This window comes from Pristiophorus japonicus, chromosome 24 (assembly GCF_044704955.1).
Source record: "Pristiophorus japonicus isolate sPriJap1 chromosome 24, sPriJap1.hap1, whole genome shotgun sequence".
Classification (NCBI taxonomy): Eukaryota; Metazoa; Chordata; class Chondrichthyes; family Pristiophoridae; genus Pristiophorus; species Pristiophorus japonicus.
The window spans coordinates 7,899,760-7,921,629 of record NC_092000.1 but is presented as its reverse complement, the minus strand read 5'-3'; the positions used below and the strand labels follow the sequence as shown (position 1 = coordinate 7,921,629).

At 43.8% G+C, this 21,870-nt stretch overlaps 1 protein-coding gene across 1 annotated transcript in view; it reads left to right on the top strand.

Annotated features, from left to right (window-relative positions):
- Nucleotides 1-21,870, top strand: part of LOC139237909 (complement C3-like) — a 179,440-nt gene that overhangs the window by 142,041 nt on the left and 15,529 nt on the right. The window contains exons 33-37 of the mRNA XM_070867201.1: nt 5,937-5,988; nt 7,428-7,515; nt 12,271-12,360; nt 12,927-13,032; nt 13,563-13,652. Of these exons, the coding sequence (XP_070723302.1) occupies nt 5,937-5,988; nt 7,428-7,515; nt 12,271-12,360; nt 12,927-13,032; nt 13,563-13,652 (426 nt within the window). The remainder of the gene's footprint in view (nt 1-5,936; nt 5,989-7,427; nt 7,516-12,270; nt 12,361-12,926; nt 13,033-13,562; nt 13,653-21,870) is intronic.

Genomic DNA, 21,870 nt, shown 5'->3' with positions numbered 1-21,870 from the left:
GCCCTGCGGCACTCCACTAGTCACTGCCTGCCATTCTGAAAAGGACCCGTTTATCCCGACTCTCTGCTTCCTGTCTGCCAACCAATTCTCTATCCACGTCAGTACATTACCCCCAAGACCATGTGCTTTGATTTTGCACACCAATCTCTTGTATGGGACCTGTCAAAAGCCTTTTGAAAGTCCAAATACACCACATCCACTGGTTCTTCCTTGTCCACTCTACTAGTTACATCCTCAAAAAATTCCAGAAGATTTGTCAAGCATGATTTCCCTTTTATAAATCAATGCTGACTTGGACCAATCCTATCACTGCTTTCCAAATGCTCTGCTATTTCATCCTTAATGATTGATTCCAATAATTACCCCACTACTGATGTCAGGCTATCCGGTCTATAATTATCCGTTTTCTCTCTCCCTCCTTTTTTAAAAAGTGGTGTTACATTAGCAATCCTCCAGTCCATAGGAACTGATCCAGAGTCGATAGACTGCTGGAAAATTATCACCAATGCATCCACTATTTCTAGAGCTACTTCCTTAAGTACTCTGGGATGTAGACTATCAGGCCCTGGAGATGTATCGGCCTTCAATCCCGTCAATTTCCCTAACACAATTTCCCGCCTAATAAGGATATCCTTCAGTTCCTCCTTCTCACTATACCTACTGTCTCCTAGTATATCCGGAAGGTTATTTATGTCTTCCTTTGTGAAGACAGAACCGAAGACAGAAATGATGGAATCAATTATTAAGGATGTCATAGCAGTGCATTTGGAAAGAGGTGATATGATAGGTCCAAGTCAACATGGATTTGTGAAAGGGAAATCATGCTTGACAAATCTTCTGGAATTTTTTGAGGATGTTTCCAGTAAAGTGGACAAGGGAGAACCAGTTGATGTGGTATATTTGGACTTTCAGAAGGCTTTCGACAAGGTCCCACACAAGAGATTAATGTGCAAAGTTAAAGCACATGGGATTGGGGGTAGTGTGCTGACATGGCTTGAGAACTGGTTGTCAGACAGGAAGCAAAGAGTAGGAGTAAATGGGGACTTTTCAGAATGGCAGGCAGTGACTAGTGGGGTACCGCAAGGTTCTGTACTGGGGCCCCAGCTGTTTACACTGTACATTAATGAATTAGACGAGGGGATTATCTCCAAATTTGTAGTATCTCCAAATTTGCGGATGACACTAAGTTGGGTGGCAGTGTGAGCTGCGAGGAGGATGCTATGAGGCTGCAGAGTGACTTGGATAGGTTAGGTGAGTGGGCAAATGCATGGCAGATGAAGTATAATGTGGATAAATGTGAGGTTATCCACTTTGGTGGTAAAAACAGAGAGACAGACTATTATCTGAATGGTGACAGATTAGGAAAAGGGGAGGTGCAAAGAGACCTGGGTGTCATGGTACATCAGTCATTGAAGGTTGGCATGCAGGTACAGCAGGCGGTTAAGAAAGCAAATGGCATGTTGGCTTTCATAGCAAGGGGATTTGAGTACAGGGGCAGGGAGGTGTTGCTACAGTTGTACAGGGCCTTGGTGAGGCCACACCTGGAGTATTGTGTACAGTTTTGGTCTCCTAACCTGAGGAAGGACATTCTTGCTATTGAGGGAGTGCAGCAAAGGTTCACCAGACTGATTCCCGGGATGGTGGGACTGACCTATCAAGAAAGACTGGATCAACTGGGCTTGTATTCACTGGAGTTCAGAAGAATGAGAGGGGACCTCATAGAAACGTTTAAAATTCTGACGGGGTTCGACAGGTTAGATGCAGGAAGAATGTTCCCAATGTTGGGGAAGTCCAGAACCAGGGGACACAGTCTAAGGATAAGGGGTAAGCCATTTAGGACCGAGATGAGGAGGAATTTCTTCACCCAGAGAGTTGTGAACCTGTGGAATTCTCTACCACAGAAAGTTGTTGAGGCCAATTCACTAAATATATTCAAAAAGGAGTTAGATGAAGTCCTTACTACTAGGGGAATCAAGGGGTATGGTGAGAAAGCAGGAATGGGGTACTGAAGTTGCATGTTCAGCCATGAACTCATTGAATGGTGGTGCAGGCTAGAAGGGCCGAATGGCCTACTCCTGCACCTATTTTCTATGTTTCTATGTTTGAAGTACTTGTTCAATTGGTCTGCCATTTCTTTGTTCCCCGTTATAAATTCACCCGAATCCGACTGGAAGGGATCTACATTTGTCTTCACTAATCTTTTTCTCTTCACATATCTATGGAAGCTTTTGCAGTCAGTTTTTATGTTTCTGGAAGCTTCCTCTTGTACTCTATTTTCCCCTTCTTAATTAAACTCTTTGTCCTCCTCTGCTGAATTCTAAATTTCTCCCAGTCCTTTGCTGCTTTTTCTGGCTAATTTGTATGCCTCTTCCTTGGATTTAACACAAGCCTTCATTTCCCTTGTTAGCCACGGTTGAGCCACCTTCCCCGTTTTATTTTTACTCCAGATAGGGATGTACAGTTGTTGAAGTTCATCCATGTGATCTTTAAAGGTTTGCCATTCCCTATCCACCGTCAACCCTTTCAGTATCATTTGCCAGTCTAATCTAGCCAATTGGCACCACATATCGTCAAAGTTACCTTTCCTTAAATTCAGTACCCTAGTTTCTGAATTAACTTTGTCACTCTCCATCTTAATAAAGAATTCTACCATATTATGGTCACTCTTCCCCAAGGGGCCTCGCACAACAAGATTGCTAATTAGTCCTTTCTCATTACACATCATGCAGTCTAGGATGGCTAGCTCTCTGGTTGGTTCCTTGACACATTAAACATAGAAACATAGAAAATAGGTGCAGGAGCAGGCCATTCACCCCTTCTAGCCTGCACCGCCATTCAATGAGTTCATGGCTGAACATGAAACTTCAGTACCCCCTTCCTGCTTTCTCGCCATACCCCTTGATCCCCCGAGTAGTAAGGACTTCATCTAACTCTCTTTTGAATATATTTAGTGAATTGGCCTCAACTACTTTCTGTGGTAGAGAATTCCACAGGTTCACCACTCTCTGGGTGAAGAAGTTTCTCCTCATCTTGGTCCTAAATGGCTTACCCCTTATCCTCAGACTGTGACCCCTGGCTCTGGACTTCCCCAACATTGGGAACATTCTTCCTGCATCTAACCTGTCTAAACCCGTCAGAATTTTAAACGTCTCTATGAGGTCCCCTCTCATTCTTCTGAACTCCAGTGAATACAAGCCCAGTCGATCCAGTCTTTCTTGATAGGTCAGTCCCACCATCCCGGGAATCATTCTGGTGAATCTTCGCTGCAATCCCTCAATAGCAAGAATGTCCTTCCTCAAGTTAGGAGACCAAAATCGTACACAATACTCCAGGTGTGGCCTCACCAAGGCCCTGTACAACTGTAGCAACATCTCCCTGCCCCTGTACTCAAATCCCCTTGCTATGAAGGCCAACATGCCATTTGCTTTCTTAACCGCCTGCTGTACCTGCTTGCCAACCTTCAATGACTGATGTACCATGACACCCAGGTCTCGTTGCACCTTCCCTTTTCCTAATCTGTCACCATTCAGATAATAGTCTGTCTCTCTGTTTTTACCACCACAGTGGATAACCTCACATTTATCCACATTATACTTCATCTGCCATGCATTTGCCCACTCACCTAACCTATCCAAGTCACTCTGCAGCCTCATAGCATCCTCGCAGCTCACACTGCCACCCAACTTCGTGTCATCCGCAAATTTGGAGATACTACATTTAATCCCCTTGTCTAAATCATTAATGTACAATGTAAACAGCTGGGGCCCCAGCACAGAACCTTGCGGTACCCCACTAGTCACTGCCTGCCATTCTGAAAAGTCCCCATTTACTCCTACTCTTTGCTTCCTGTCTGACAACCAGTTCTCAATCCACGTCGGCACACTACCCCCAATCCCATGTGCTTTAACTTAATATTGGTCTAGAAAACCATCCCGAATACACTCCAGGAAATCCTCCTCCACTGCATTGCTCCCAGTTAGATTAGCCCAATCAATATGTAGATTAAAGTCGCCCATGATTACTGCTGTACCTTTTATTGCACACATCCCTTATTTCTTGTTTGATGCTGTCCCCAACCTCACGACTACTATTTGATGGCCTGTACACAACTCCTACTAGCGTTTTCTGCCCTTTGATATTCCGTAGCTCCACCCATACCGATTCCACATCATCCAAGCTAATATCCTTCCTTCCAATTAATTCACATTTCCTTTATTCTTATACATTTTCAATTATATTAAACCATCCAGTATATAATTTATTTCTCCTTTTAAAATTAATTTGATTTCAGTTTCTATCTAATTTATAACCAGTTACTTCATTTTACATTCATCTCTTTTTTGTTAAAACCAGCATTACTTATGTTCTGAACAATATGTAAAATATACTACCATAATAATAGAAACTCCATTGCATCACATAATTCTCCTATCCTTGTTGAGAAATGTATCTTTCAGCTTCTGTTATTCAATTCGCTAGGAGATATATATGGGTGTTCTACAGATCAGGACTCCAGTGGGACATGACAGGTCTGGACTGTGGAGGGGGTATTTATAACAGATTGAGTATTGGACAGTAGATGGCAGATTTGAAATTTGATTGGAAGTGGCAGATCAGTCAAGATTCAACTCTTAACACGTACAACATCTTTCCAGAGCATTTCAACTCAGTTTAATTTCTGAATCTCGACACCAGTTAAATAACTAGTGGCATAGGAGTGGGTCACCCCATGGCAATTTTAACCTTTAAAAAGAATTGCAGGAGTGTGAAAAGAATGAAATGAAAGGTGTCAGCTTTGGCTCAGTTGGCAGCACTCTCGCTTCTGCAACAGAAACTCAAGGGTTTATGCTCCACTCCAGAGACTTGAGCACATAATCGAGGCTGACACTTCAGTGCAGTATTGAGGAAGTGCTGCACTGTCACAAGTGGCATCTTTCAGGTAAGACATTAATCCAAGGTCCAACTGCCCTTTCAAGTTACGTAATTTCATGGCAGCTATTCCAAGAGGAGTTCACCCGGTGTCCCAGCCAATATTTATACCTAAACCAACACCTAAGGGCTGAAAGTGCTGCTTTCTATAAGAGCCGTGACTGCCTCAAAGACCACGGGTCGGTAAGGACTCACCGCTCAGTCGACGCGAGGGACAATTGCCCTGCATTATTTTTAGAAAGTGTACGGGACCGTCCCGGCCATTTTTCCATCCTGTTGGGCACGCGCTGACCCCTTTCCGACCGGCGATGATCCCCTTTCCACCCCACGGAAATTGCCCCACAGAATTGCCCCACAGGAAGTTGCCCCGTGGGAACCGATCGACTGCCGCTCAGTGCCGCCGACAGCTTTCCCCGGTGGGAAGCTTCTTGTGGCTGGGCGTTCGCCCTTAAAGGGGACGGTGCTGCCCAGCACCCCACCCCCTCTTGGGTACCAGGCCGCTGACCCGGTTGAAGCCCTCCCTCGTGGCCAGTGGGTGCCACTAAAGTGGCTGCAGAGCTCGCAACGACCTTTCCTTTAACTGAAGGGGAGGGACGTTGTGACACGACAGCGCAGCGCTGATGACTCGTAGCAGCGCTCGACCCGACAGAACAACATTTCCACCCCGCTGCAAAAAAAATAACGAGCTGAATTTCACCGTATTCTTGCATTGAGAAAACACTTCAAAAAACAGTAAGTGCGCCCCATTTGGGGCTGAGAGCAATTTCGACCCCCTAAGATCAGCTGATCAATCATTTATTTCATTGTTGATTGGACTTTGCTGTGCCCAAATTCTTGTTGCGTTTCCTACATTACAACAGTGACTGCACTTCATTAGCTGTAAAGACTTAATTCATGAAGGGTGTGATCTTAATGCAACTTTATTTTTTTTATCCATGTTAGAATATATAATTGTGAATTAAAGTGTTTATGATTTCAATAACTAATCTTGTTTTGCATTGTTACAGCCAAGCGACCCGCTGATGCTCAGAATTCTATATTTATAGAAATCTGTGCAAGGTAAGTAGCTCAATTTCAATAAGTTTGGAATTACATTTTGTTACCTGATTTCATCAAGGAAATTAGTTCGAGAGGTTGCTGAGAGGGAACGTAATTAGGTTTCAAATCTTGGATTAATGTTGTTTCAGCCCCTATATATTGTCAGCTGAATTATTTCTAATAAAATCAGCATTTAGTATTCAAACAGGAAGATTAAATATATCTACTGTAATAGAAAGCAAACTGTCGTGCCTGCAGCCTCACCTTTAACAACGTGTGAGGAGCTGCTGGACTTCTTTGTCACTAAGGTTGAGATCATCCAGTCATCTGGCTCAGTTAGTACCCCTCCTTTCCCTTGCTCACCAAGACAAACCTCCCACTGTCCTAGCCCTGAACTTGTATCTTTCTCTAGTTTCTCTTTCTCCATTTATGCCCTCTCCAAGCTCATCTTGTCAATTAGACCTACTTTCTGCTCCCTTTACCCCATTCTCATTAATCTGCTGACCATCCAACTTGCATTCCTGGTTCCTATGCTAGCTAGCATTGTAATTGATTTCCTCCCCTCTCCCTTTAAAACTGCCGTTATCATCCCCTTCAAAAAATTACGCTTGACCCCTCTGTCCTTGCGAACTACCGCCCCATCTCCAAACTCTCTTTCCTCTCAAGTCCTTGAACATGTTGTCACCTTCCTAATCTAAGTCCATCTTTCCTGCAACTCCATGTTTGAATCTCTCCAGTCAGGTTTCCATTCCTTCCATAGCACTGAAACGCCTCTAAACAAAGTCACGAATGACATCCTCAGTGACTGTAACTATTGTTCATTTTCCTCCTTGACCTCGTTGCAGTTGTTGACGCGATGGACCACGGCAGCCTTCTCCAATGCCTCTTTTCCATTGTCCAGTCCACTGGGAATGTCCTAATTTGGTCCCGCTCTTACATATCCAGTTGTAATCAGAGCATCTCCAGAAATGGCTTCTTATGTCCCCACGGAAATGTAACTGAAACTCGTGGTTTCCTGTTTAAAATTCCTCTATGGAGTTAGCTTCCACATGTTCGCTGATGACACTCATCGCTACCTCATCACCACCTCTCTTGACTCCTCCATTGCCTCTGGCTGCTTATCTGACATCCATGGGGTGATGCTGCTTGTTTTTGTGCTCCTGCCCAAGACACATTTTTACCCTTTAGTCTTTTTATCTCCAAATGGAAGTTACTTTTTCCAGCAGTTTATTTTAATGGGAATGCAAAAAATAAGATCATGGCATTCTGCAGCTTTAAAGAATTAACATTAAAGAAATACTGTTGCCAAAAGGAATGTTTTTAAGGGGTCATAGTGAATAATTAGCTGAACAAGTGAATAAAGGTTTGTTTCACAATCTGCATATTTATCAATGAAGATATGATAATTGTAGTTTTCTTGCTACTTTTGTGAGTAAACTCTAATAACTTGCTGTTTACAGATATCTTGACCGAACTCCTTCCTCAATGGTCATTGCAGATATTTCTATGCTGACAGGATTTTCTCCAAATGTACAAGATCTTAATTTGGTAAGACATCTTTATTATTTAATATGAAAAGCTTGTATTTATATAGCAATTTGCATTTATTTAACAACAGTAATAGGGCATTAGCAAATAAGGCCACATCAGGGAAAATTAGTAAAAAGTTAAATTAAAGATGGTATATATGAATGCACAAAGCATTCGTAACAAGATAAATGATATAATAGTCCAAATAAAGATAAGCGGGTTTGGGCTCATAGCTATTACTGAGATGTAGTTGCAGGGGGACCAAGGTTGGGAACTAAATATTCCAGGATGCTTGACTTTTAGAAAAGATAGGCAAAATAGAAAAGGAGGTGGGGTAGCCCTGATAATACAGCCCTGATGAAGGCAGTAGCGTGAAAGGATCTTAGCCCATAAAATCAGGATGTAGAATCAGTATGTGTGAAACTAAGAAATAACTACGGATAAAAAACAATGGTGGGAGTAGTTTTATAGGCCCCATAATAGTAATCATAGAATTGGGCAGAGTATAAATCAGGAATTTAAAGGAGCATGTAACAAGGATAATGCAATAATCGTGGGGGGCTTTAATCTTCATACAGACTGGAAAAATCAAATTGACAAAAGTAGCTCGGAGGATGAGTTCAGGGATTGCATTTGAGACAGTTTTCTAGAACAATATTTCGAGAAACCAACTAGGAAATAGGATATTTTAGATCTAGTATTGTATAATGAGACAGGGTTAATTAGTAATTTTATAGTAAAAGCTCTTCGTAGGGTCTTAAATTTAAACAAAGCCAGTTACGGAGGTATGAAGAGCAAGTTAGCAAAGGTAGATTGGGAAATTAGATTAAAAGATATGACGGTAGATACACAATGGCAGACATTTATATAAATGTATAATTCTGAATGAATATACATTCTATTGAGAAATTAAAAACTCCACTGGAAAAGTGGTACAACCATGGCTATCTAGAGAAGTTAAGCTTAGATTAAAAGAGGCTTGCAATGTTGCCAGAAAAAGTAGTAAGCCTGAGAATTGGGAGGCTTTTAAATATCACCAAAGGATGGCCAATAACTTGATAGAGGGAGAAACTAGAATATGAGAGTAAACTAGCAAGAAATATAAAAACAGATTGTAAGAGCTTTTACAACTATGTAAACAGGAAGAGATTAGTGAAAATAAATGTGGGTTCCTTAGAGGCAGAGACAGGAGAAATTCTAATGGAGAATAAAAAAATGGCAAAGAATTTAATATTTTGTATCTGTCTTCACAATAGAAGACACAAAGAATATACTGAAAATTGTGGGGAATAAAATGTCTAATGAGAGTGAGGAACTTAAGGTAATTAATATTAGTAAAGAAAAAGTACTGGAGAAATTAATTGGATTAAAAGCTGACAAATCCCCTGCACCTCATGGCATATATCTCAGGTGGCTGCAGAGATAGTGGAGGTATTGGTTTTGATCTTCCAAAATTCCCTAGATTCCAGAACGGTCCCAGTTGATTAGAAAGTAGCAAAACTAATCCCACTGTTCAAGAAAGAAGGGAGAGTGAAAACAGGGAACTATAAGCCAATTAGCCTCACTTCAGTAGGAAAAGTGCTAGAATTTATTATTAAGGATGTGGGTAACAGGGCACTTGGAAAATCACAATATTGTTAGGCAGAGTCAACAAGGTTTTATAGAATCTTAGAAATTTATGGCACAGAAGGAGGCTTTTTGGCCTATCTGTCTGTGCCAACTAAAAAAGAGTTATCCAGCCTAGCCTCACTCATGAAAGAGAAATAGTGTTTGAGTCTTTTGAGATTGTAACTAACAGGGTAGATAAAGGGGAACCAGTGGATGTAGTATATTTGGATTTTCAGAAGGCATTCGATAAGGTATTGCATAAGATTAGAGCTCACAGGATTGGGAGTAATATATTAGCATGGATTGAGGATTGGTTAACGGACAGAAAACAGAGTAGGAATAAACAAATCATTTTTGGGATAGCTAGTGTAACTAGTGGAATGCCGCAAGGATCAGTGCTTGGGCCTCAGCTATTTACAATCTTTCTCAATGACATAGACGAGGGGATCAAGTATCCATGTTTGCTGATGATACAAGCTAGATGGTAAAGTAAGCTGTGAAGAGGACACAAAAAGGCAGCAAAGGGATATAGACTGACTAAGTGATTGGGAAAGAAGGTAGCAGATGGAGTATAATGTGGGAAGTGTGAAATAATCCAGTTTGGTGGGAAAAAAGAAAAAGCTGACTTTTTTTTTTAAAGTGAGAGATTAGTAAATGTTGGTATTCAGAGCAGTTTAGGTGCCCTTGTACATGAATCACAGAATTAACATGTAGGTACAGCAAGCAATTAGGAAGGTAAATGGTTTGTGAGTCTTTATTGCAAGGAGGTTGGAGTATAAGAGAAAAGAAGTCTTGGTGCAATTATATAGGGCCTGGAGTAGGGTGTACAGTTTTAGGGGCAGAAATTGAGCGCACCTACTGGGTTTGAAAGTATTTCTCTGCCCCAGACCATGCGACTTCCCTTTCAGGGCGGCCAGGTCGCCATGTTACAGCAAAAGCTGCCAGGGGCACCGAAAGGGACAATTTCCTGAGGGGCAATTTTGCGAGTGGGTCCCCGGCAGTCGGAAAGGTGTCGGCGTGTGCACGCTGTGGCGGGAAAACGGGCGGAGCGGTCCTGGATGCCGCTCCAAACCTGAGGTGGGGCAATTTACAAAATGGGAGCCCCTCCGCAAAGAGTCGCCGACCATTCCGCACTGCCCCGTGGCCTTTTCGGGGGGTCAATTTCGGCCTTTTAGTCTCCTTACCTAATGAAGGATATACTTGCCTTAGAGGGGGTGCAATGAAGGTTCACTAGATTGATTCCTGGGTCAAGAAGTCTGTCTTATTCGGAGAGATTGGGTAGAATGGGCCTATATGCTCTGGAGTTTAGATGAATGAGAGGTGATCTCATTGAAACGTATACCTGTATAATTCTTAGAGGGCTTGACAGGATAGATGCTGAGAGGCTGTGTTCCCTGGCTGGGGAATCTAGAACAAGGGGTTGCAGTCTCAGGAAAAGTGTTCGACCATTTAGGACTGATTGAGGAGAAATTTCTTCACTCAGAGAGTTGTGAATCTTTGGTATTCTATACTGCAGAGAGCTGAGGATGCTCAATCATGGTGTATGTTCAAGAGTGAGATCGATAGATTTTTGGCACTAAGAGAATCAAGGGATATGGGGATCGGGCAGGAAAGTGGAGTTGAGGTAGAAGGTCAACCATGATCTCATTAAATGGCGGAGCTGGCTCGAGGGGCTGTATGGCCCACTCCTGCTCCTGTTTCTTATGTTCTTAACCTTATCATGTCCGAGAAATGTCTCAAAAGGCTTCACTTACCTTGAAGTAACATGGAGCTGTTACATAACCAGCCATGTGTACACAGCAGGAGATCTCACAACCAACAAGATAAATGAGCAATTGTCTGTTTTTGGTGGTGCTTGTTGAGGGAGGAATGTTCATATCATCATGGTTGCAAATGCAAGGCTGAGAAAATATTTTCAATTATGACTTAACCCAGTTTGGTTATCCTGTTGGAGAACACGGATCTTAAAAATCTCCGTGCCCTCTCTTGTAGCAGAAGCACCCTACATCATCAGATGTTAAAATAGAGCAGTGATTATGCCAACAACGGTATCTCTTGAAAGTTCAATTATACAGGTACAACGTCTGAAATCCGTAATCCTCGGGACCAAGCCCGTGCCGGTTTTTGGGTTTTTCCACATTTCAGATACGAAAACTAATAGTCTGAAATCCAGAATCTTCGGGACTGAATCCATGCCGGATTTCGGACCTCGCTGCGGACCGAATCGTGCTGGATTTTGGGTTTTGCTCGATTTCGGACGTTGCCGCTCCTTGCCACTCGCCAAAATGTCCGGTTTTCGGACAATTCTGGTCTTCGGAAGTCCGGATTCGGGCCGTTGGACCTGTAGTTCTATATTCTTCAAGTGATCACAGTATTAATTTTCTATCTAGTACTAAAATCTGAGAAGAAACTTTCCTTACACTGGTAAATGTTAAAAATGCAACAGGCAATTTTCTGTCAACAGATTTAATAGTTTCTGGCCTCAAACTCCTTAGGTGCTTGAGTCATTGGCAGCTATTTGATTGATCAACTGCATACAGTTGTTTTACAATATAGCAAAGATTTTGGGACATTCTACATGTGAAACAGCCATAAGAGAAGCAAGGCTGCATAATAAACTGGGAGTAGCCCACATATGTTGAATCAACCATTATCAATTTGATCTAATTTGAAAGATCACATAGACATGTCCTTTTTCCTTCCAGTGAAGAACTAATTTGGAAGAAGTATTCATGCTTTGCGGAGCATAATCAAATGCAAAATATTTAGTAAATATAAATGTTGTAGTCCTTATTCTCTCCCCTGCCCCATAGGCATGCAAGCACTCTTCTCCCTCACTTTCATTTCACACAAGTGCTCCCTCCGCACCACCCCCCCCCCCATAAAGAAAAATTCAAAGCTGCCCTCCAACCCTAGTTCATGCTGCTACACTCTTACTTCCTCGAGTCCAGACTGGCATTCCTCTCACTTGCTCCTTCAGCAGTACTCATAAGTAATACTGTACTTGCGTCGATGCATCAGCAATTGTTTTTGAGACTTTTACGCATATGATGGATTTCTGCACATGCCAGATAGCTGCCTGACCAAATTATGTAAAATTATTATTTCCCCTTGGTGTATGTATTAGCAATCCATAACTTAACAATTAACATGCTTTAATTACAGCTTAAAGATGGAGTAGATGGATATATAGCAAGATTTGAACTAGACAAGGCGTTATCAACCAGAGGATCTCTGATCATTTATTTGGATTCGGTAAGAAGCTACCTATATTTTTAGCAATTAAGAGATAAAGCAAAATACTCAGGACGTCCCAATTAAATACTTTTGAAGTGTAGTAAACTGCTGTACTGTAGGAAACGCAGCAGCCAATTTGCACGCAGCAAGATCCCACAAACAATATCACGATAATCGGCTGGATTTTCACAGGGAAGACGGCTTGGGGAAGTGTGGGCAGGAAACCTGGGAGAGCCGGGGGGTGGAAAGATCAGACCATGGCTGGCCACCAGAGAGGATCATGGCCTGTCATCATCGGGGTGCGGAGGCTAAGGTGAGGTCCACATTGGGCCCAGTGTCAGGATGATCGTGGGGGCAGTTCGGGAAGGTTCATGACTGGGTTTCTGTTCGTGGGGGCTGAGCTAGGCAGGAACCCTGGATCCAGGAGGTAAGTGTAAAGGAACATCAGCCCAGTGATATTCCCAATATTGCTATACCAATTTCTTTCTGTTTCACTTATGCAAATTAATCCTTTCAGCTAATCTGTAACTGATCAATTGTGTTTGGATACATATGCTTTGATTGTTTTTTCAAATTCCAAACAGGTTTCAAATGTAGAGGACACTTGTTTTGGATTTCACGTACATCAGTACTTCAAAGTTGGACTTATCCAACCAGCTTCTGTCAAGATTTATGAATATTACAATACAGGTGAGTACTTATAACTGCCTTGCTGATTTAGTTCGATTCTCTTGGAAGGAGTATAAAATGAGACGATATATGTGTGAAGTTGCTTGAAAAATAGCACAATGAGCACAGGATAGTCCTGAGAAAGATATGAATTAAAGATTTTTAAAATAATAATAAAATGTAATTGTAAGCTTAAAATATTTATTGATTTGTCAACATAACAAAACATTAATAAATACTCAAAAAGGATAGTTGCCAAGGTCAAGAATCTCAATGTATTCATTGACATGATTAGTTTATTTTTATTTGGTATATTTTCTGATTGTGGACAGAGAACAGTTATACAGTTAACATAGCAAACGGTAATTTCTGGGCTAATATTATAAAATGCCCCATTCTCTGTCAAACTCGATTGTTCTGAATTGAAAACCGAAGACATTTTTTTCGCAAGTCAGATTTCAGTGTTTTAATAAATCGTGTTTAAATTGGTTATATAGCTTGTCTTACTACATACCTATTGTATTCACGTCATTTTTGTTTTTTGCATACAGAAAACAGTTGCACTAAATTCTACCATGTCAATGAAAGCAGTGCTATGCTTGGCAAAATCTGTCAAGATGATGAATGCAGATGTGCAGAAGGTAAGATTCAGTTATAAGTTTTATATGGATATATTTTTCATTTAATGCACTATGCTATTCTTTTATTCATTATGTTTGGGGAAAAAAATCAAAGTTACATTATCTAGGAGTACTGTGAATTCCAATGTAGCAATCATCATGGGACGAAGTTCCCTTGAATGCTAACGTCAACTGACATACATATACCAATCTCCATGACTTAGGGGCCAAGTTTCGGCCTGAGTTGCTCCTGTTTTTTTGGAGCAACTGGTTTAGAATGGAGTATCTTAGAAATGTGAATTCTCGGCATTTAGTTTGCTCCAGTTCTGGTCAGTTAGAACAGTTTCACTTTGGAACAGAATTTTTTTTTCAAAAGGGGGCGTGTCCGGCCACTTCCGCCTGTTTTCAAAGTTTCGTCAGTGAAAACTTACTCCAAACTAACTTAGAATGTAGTAAGTGAAGATTTTTGTACGTTTGAAAAAACCTTGTCTGCACTTTTGAAAATCAGGCGTAGGTTACAAATTAGGCGTAGGGAATGAGGGGGGCGGGGGGTTTAAAGGGAAGTTTACAAACATTAAACACTTCAGTTTTACAAATAAAGAGCCATCATCAATAATAAATGATAAATACATCAATAAATCAACCAATAAATCAATCAAAAAAAATTAATAAAAAATAAATTAAAAAAAAAAATCAATAAATAAAACATTTTCTACTTACCGACTGCAGCACCGGGAGTCCTCCAACAGCGTGCTGGGATGGCCCCCCCCAGTGTGTCTCTGTCAGTGTCTCTATCTCTCTGTCTGTCTGTGTGTGTGTCTCTCACTCTCTGTCAGTGTCTGTGTTTCTGACAGCGAGGGAATGGGGGGTGGGGGAGAGGGGGGGGTGGGGGGGAGGGGGAGAAGGGGGGTGGGGGGAGGTGGGGGGTGGGGCGGAGGAGGAGGGGGGAAGGAGGAGAAGGGGGTGAGGGGGAGAAGGGAGGAGAGGTGGAGAAACGGAGAGAGGATGGAGGGAGGGAAGGAGAGAGGAGGGAGGGAAGGTGGGAGGGAAGGAGAGAGAGGGAGGGAGGGAAGGAGAGAGAGAGGAGTGAGGGAGGGAAAGAGAGAGGGGGGGGAAGGGAGAGCAGGAGGCTGAACGGCCGTGCCCAAGACTTCGGGCTGAATTTACAGGTAAGTGGTGTCGGGTCTCGGGGTTGGGGGGGTCGCAGAGGTCCGGGGTGGGGGGGGGGGGGAGAGTCGCGGAGGTCCGGAGGGGGGAGAGTCGCGGAGGTCCATTGGGGGGGAATCGCGGAGGTCCGGGGTGGTGGGGGGGGGGAGAGTTGCGGGGTGGGGGGGAGTCACAGGGGTACGGGGGGGGGGAGGGGAGAGAGAGTCGCGGAGGTCTGGGGGGGTGGGGAGTCGCGGGGGTACGGGCGCGGGGGAGGGGAGAGAGAGTCGCGGAGGTCCGGGGTAGGGGGGGGGGGAGCAGCGGTCGGGTCGCCGGAGGTGGGGGGAGAGCGGGGGTCGGGTCCGGTCGGGTGGGTGGAGCCTTATCCACGCAACCCCAGTGAGGCCATTCGTCCAGGGCTAGGGGCTGCGTGCTTCGGGCCCCTCCCACAATTTTGGGCGCCTGGAGCTACTGCACACGCGCGCCCACTGTAGCACGCATGTGCAGAGGTCCCGGCACTGTTTTCAGCGCAGGGACCTGGCTCCGCCCCCCACAGCTCGTGCTGCGCAGCGCCCAGCTGCAGAGGGCCTGCAGGGAGCCGGAGAATAGGTAAGTTTTTTTTAGGCGCACTTTCTGGCGCAAAAAGCGGGCGTCCAGGTCCAGGCCGTGCCGTTTTAGGTGCGGCCCAAATTTGGGCCCTTAGTTCGCAGCACAAATTTGAGCTAACCCAGTTTTGATAGCACAGAAAATGCGTACATTTTAAATAATTTTGTACAAGTATGAATTTAACAGCCAATCTATATAGCTGATTCTGCAATCCTGTTCTATTAGAAAGCTCCGCTTGTTGGGAGCATGGGATGGAGATATGGCTACAAGTTGTAGTTAGGTTCTTTGACCCACACTCCGTGAGTGGGCTTCCTGCTTGGAGTATAGTCACCGCATAATATAAAACCATTGTGCCTATCCTACATTTTATCCATCACCTAACACTTCCTATGTTAGACTTTGGTGCCATACATGTATATATGCTTACATTTCATATTCATAAAAGAACAACAAGGCCATAGTAGAGGATGCAGGGACTGTAGGAACACGAGTACAATGTTTGGATATACTTTCAGTGATGTTTGTGACAACAATAAAACAACCATTAGCAGGCATTAAAATCTAGCTCTAAAGGAAAGGGCAATTGCAAGAAATCAAATGGTTGTAAGTGTTTCAGCCATCATCTTTCTCCAATAAGCGTAGTACTTGTTACTGGAAAAACAATTTGTAACATAATAAAGGCATAAAAAATTGCACAAGAAAATGAAGAAATCAAGCCGTCCAAAAGCATTTTTGGATCCTGTGTCTATTTGAAAAGTGTACGCCCTTTGCAGATGGAGCTTCCCTGACCCATACATGTTAGCTGATTGACTCATTAGCATCTGTGCATACAACTTCAGGAATTTTTAAAGTACTGATATCAAAACTGACCATTTGTATAATTTGTAAGCCCTACTCTCTTCTCAACTCTGCTGTATCATTGGAAAGTTACTAAGAACGAAACCTCCCATGAAACTATTTTTAAAACAATAAAGGTAACCAGAATTTTTGTTTGTTTGTACAAAACATCATGAGTAAAGCATAAACATTTTAACTTTTTCTGATGTAGTTTTCCTGAAAAAAATGTAGCTTACCCAACTTGAAGCTAAAATTTCAAAATAGAATCTTTCGATCTTGTAATAATATATTCTAAATGCTTTCCTTTTATTTATGTTTAAACTGTGAACTCAAAAATGTTGTTCATCTAAAGTTCTGGTACAACTGTGTCGTCATTCATGTTTAGAGGGAGATTCTGAATAAAAGCCCTGAATTGAAAAAATGTTTTACCAAAATGTTTTACTTAAACACACTGGCCCCAAGTTGCGGCCTCAGTTGCTCCTGATTTTTTGGAGCAACTGGTGTAGAACGGAGTATCTTAGAAATCGGAATTCTCAGCATTTAGTTTGCTCCAGTTCTAGTCAGTTAGAACAGTTTCACTTTGGAACAGAATTTTCTTTTCAAAAGGGGGCGTGTCCGGCCACTTACGCCTGTTTTAAAAGTTTCGGCAGTGAAAACTTACTCCAAACTAACTTAGAATGGAGTAAGTGAAGATTTTTGTACACTTGAAAAAACCTTGTCTACACTTTAGAAAATCAGGCGTAGGTTACAAATTAGGCGCAGGGAACGAGGTGGTGGGGAAGGGAAGTCATTAAATTCTACAATCAATCCTTAGTTATACTTATACAAATATTATACAAATAAATCCAACCTGAATAAAAATTTATAAGCAAAGAAAAGACTAAATAAACCATAGTTCCTACCTGTGTGAAAGTGCTTCAGGCAGGCCTTTCATGTTGGAGACAGGCCGGGGTGTGGCGTCAGTGTCTCGATGGCAGCGGCAGCAAGCTTCGAGCTGAGCTGCGGTGCTTGAGGCAGGCCTTCATTCTCTTCGTGGCTGGCCGCGAAAAAGCAACACCGGACGGACTCGAGGCCATTCGGCCATGAAATATCAGCGGCGTCAGTGGCTGGCCGGCAGCCGAAGAATCAGCAGCGGACCAACGTGAGGCCATTCAGCAATGAGATAGCAGCGGCGTCAGTGGCTGGCCGGCAGCCGAAGAATCAACGCAGGACACACGCAGCTCATTAAGGTTCTTGAGGCCATTTGGCCACGCTTTAGGGGCGGCGTCAGTGGCTGGTCGGCAGCCAAAGATACAGCAGCAGCCTTCGAGCTGTGAGGGGGACTGAGGCCATTTGGACAGGGAGAGGCAGCCACATCGACAGTTTTATATTTAAATTAGCAGAATGGGTGCTGCATTGTCAACACCACGTATTATGCAATGGTTCGCCATCAATTCACTGCATAGGAGAGAATTGATTAGAGCTCACCGCACCAGGAATGTCGTAGCCCGTTGGTTGATGGGCAGGAGACCTTATCCACGTCGACAATATCGAACCAGGTGCTCGTACCTGGACATGAGCGAGGCTGATTGTGTGAAAAGGCTGCGTTTTCGCAGAGAAGTTGTCACTGAGATCTGTGATATGGTGAGAGCAGATTTGCAGCCCAGAAGCAGAAGGACAACTACCTTGTCTGTTGAAGTGAAGGTAACAGCTGCACTTTCTTTCTATGCCTCGGGATCGTTTCAGGCTACAACTGGAGATGTGTGTGCCATCTCTCAACGTGCAATACATGCCTGCATTTACCAGGTCACGGCTGCACTGTATGCGCGAAGGAATGACTTCATCAATTTCCCAATGACCACACAAGCGATCCATGAGAGGGCTGTGGGCTTCTTCAGGATTGCCGGCTTCCCAAAGGTACAGGGCTGCATTGATTGTACCCACATAGCCTTGCGAGCACCCGTGGAGGAATCTGAGCAGTACCGAAATAGGAAAGGTTTCCACTCTATCAATGTGCAGCTCATAGAAACATAGACATAGAAACATAGAAAATAGGTGCAGGAGCAGGCCATTCAGCCCTTCTAGCCTGCACCGCCATTCAATGAGTTCATGGCTGAACATGAAACTTCAGTACCCCCTTCCTGCTTTCTCGCCATAACCCTTGATCCCCCGAGTAGTAAGGACTTCATCTAACTCCCTTTTGAATATATTTAGTGAATTGGCCTCAACTACTTTCTGTGGTAGAGAATTCCACAGGTTCACCACTCTCTGGGTGAAGAAGTTTCTCCTCATCTCGGTCCTAAATGGCTTACCCCTTATCCTCAGACTGTGACCCCTGGTTCTGGACTTCCCCAACATTGGGAACATTCTTTCTGCATCTAACCTGTCTAAACCCGTCAGAATTTTAAACGTTTCTATGAGGTCCCCTCTCATTCTTCTGAACTCCAGTGAATACAAGCCCAATTGATCCAATCTTTCTTGATAGGTCAGTCCCGCCATCCCGGGAATCAGTCTGGTGAACCTTCGCTGCACTCCCTCAATAGCAAGAATGTCCTTCCTCAAGTTAGGAGACCAAAACTGTACACAATACTCCAGGTGTGGCCTCACCAAGGCCCTGTACAACTGTAGCAACACCTCCCTGCCCCTGTATTCAAATCCCCTCGCTATGAAGGCCAACATGCCATTTGCTTTCTTAACCGCCTGCTGTACCTGCATGCCAACCTTCAATGACTGATGTACCATGACACCCAGGTCTCGTTGCACCTTCCCTTTTCCTAATCTGTCACCATTCAGATAATAGTCTGTCTCTCTGTTTTTACCACCAAAGTGGATAACCTCACATTTATCCACATTATACTTCATCTGCCATGCATTTGCCCACTCACCTAACCTATCCAAGTCACTCTGCAGCCTAATAGCATCCTCCTCGCAGCTCACACTGCCACCCAACTTAGTATCATCCGCAAATTTGGAGATACTGCATTTAATCCCCTCGTCTAAATCATTAATGTACAATGTAAACAGCTGGGGCCCCAGCACAGAACCTTGCGGCACTCCACTAGTCACTGCCTGCCATTCTGAAAAGTACCCGTTTACTCCTACTCTTTGCTTCCTGTCTGACAACCAGTTCTCAATCCACGTCAGCACACTACCCCCAATCCCATGTGCTTTAACTTTGCACATTAATCTCTTGTGTGGGACCTTGTCGAAAGCCTTCTGAAAGTCCAAATATACCACATCAACTGGTTCTCCTTTGTCCACTTTACTGGAAACATCCTCAAAAAATTCCAGAAGATTTGTCAAGCATGATTTCCCTTTGACGACAAGCAGCGCATCATGTCAGTCGATGCGAGATACCCTGGCAGCACCCACGATACGTTCATCCTACGCGACAGCGTTCTATCTGACATGTTTGAGCAGCAGCCAGAAGGGCAAAGTTGACTACTGGGAGACAAAGGGTACGGCCTGACCACCTGGCTCATGAAGCCCATACGCGTGACACGGACAGAAGCTGACCGTCAATACAACATGGCGCACATTGCGATGCGCAGCATCATTGAGAGGACCATTGGCATATTGAAACAGCGATTCCGATGCCTGGACCATTCCGGAGGACAGTTGCAATACTCTCCTCAGATTGTCGGTCACTTCACTGTTGTGTGCTGCATGCTTCATAACTTAGCCATCATGAGGCAGCAGGAGCTGGTAGTGGAACCCGAAGACCGATGTGAGGGTCCAGTGCATGATAGTATTACGGAAGACCAGGATGAGGATGATAATGACAATCAGGAAAGCATGCAAGTGCCTGATGCCGGAGCACGAGGTTGGAGGAGGGCCGTCCATCGTGCCCCTTTAACGATTGCTCGAGACTTGCGCCAGCAGCTCATCCGTGAACGCTTCAACTACTGATGCCTGAGGGCTCTGCGACCACTTTTGCATATGGACATGTTTATTCTTTGCACTTGTTCCTACGTTGTGTTGTGTTAATGGAACATGCAACAGTTTTAATGAAAAAATATTTTATTGAAAAGTTAACGTCACTCTAATAAAATATTTGTTGTATCAAACTATACTTTTTAATATGACTCTTGAAGATCACTTAAAAACTTTAAGATCACTTATTAACTTGTAAAGTTACAAAAGTTACAAAACACTTTCTATGTGAAAAATTTTACACTCTAAGATCACTTACACTTCAAGATCACTTTTTAGATGCAAAATTAAATAATTTACAGAATGTGAAAGCATTTACACTATAACATCACTTGAAAACCCTGAGATCACTTATATGTTGTAAAGTTACAAAACTTACAAAAGAGTTTCATTGTGAAAAATCTTACACTCTGAAAAACACAAACTTCAGGATCACTTTTTAGGTGCAAAATTAAATAAGATACAAAAAAATGTGAGTGCATTTACATTATAAGATCACTTAAAAACCATAAGATCCCTTATAAGTTGTAAAGTTACAAAACTTACAAAACAGTTTCAATTTGAAAAACGCTACTACAGCTACATCAAGAACAAGAACAAAAGCAGCAAAGAAAGGCTGTGAATGTTCACTTCCTCATGGGGGTGTCATTTGATTGGCTGGGCTGTGTGCCCTTATTGCAGCAGCTACCTCACGCAGGCCCTCCCTGACGGCCTGTGCCGACACTTGCATGCCCTCCCTGATGGCCTGTGCCGTCATTTGCATGCCCTCTCTGACGGCCTGTGCCGTCAATTGCACTCCCTCGGACATTCCCTCCCTAAGTTCCCGTGTCATTACTGCTATTTCTCCCGTCAGGACCGTCAACTCTTCACCTACTGCACTGATGCCACCGATGATTGATCGGGTAAGCTCATTGGTCTCCATACCCAATGCCACAACCTGAGTCGCATCTGTTGCACGCTGCATCTCAGGAGAGCGTGTCTCCAATCTCCTTCTCCTCTGCCTGGGTCTGCCTTGTGGCACCACTACACTGGGAGGCGCGGGCACGGACGGTGGGATGCTCGGTGTTGCAAGCGGCACCACTACACAAGGAGGCGCAGGCTGGGACTGTGGGACGCTCTGTGTTCCAGACGGCTGAACTGGAGGGAGAGGCTTGGGCTGGAATGGTGGGATGCGCTGTGTTGCAGACGGCAGAACTAGAGGGAGAGGCTCGGGCTGGAACGGTAGGACGCTCGGTGTTCCAGACGACATCACTCGAGTGCGAGCCGTGGGCTGGGATGTTGGACGAATGGGTGTAAACTGCTCCATGATATCAGCAGCAACACTGGGACCTGAAGCGTCGGAATCAAAACCATAGTAGGTGGAACCAAGACCTATGCTAGGGGATGAAACTTTGATGCCCTTTGATGGGGGCTCATAAACATTAAATTGGAAGCTCTCCCCTGCAGACATTTCAGTCATCGCTGCCATCATCCAGTCTGGATCGTCCGCAGCTGGTTGTACTGGTTCTTGTTTTGTACCCTCAGGGTTGGCAGCAGCATCATCGTCATCATCGTCATCATCGTCATCATCATCATCATCATCATCATCATCATCATGTTCTGCAAAATACATCAGAACAGTCAAATGCTTAACAGCAAGGGAGGGGGCCGGATGGGTGGCATGAGTACTCTCTCACATAGCAGGCCAGGCAGCAGGTTGATTTAAAGGGCCATGATGCATTTTCAGGACTTACCCTCT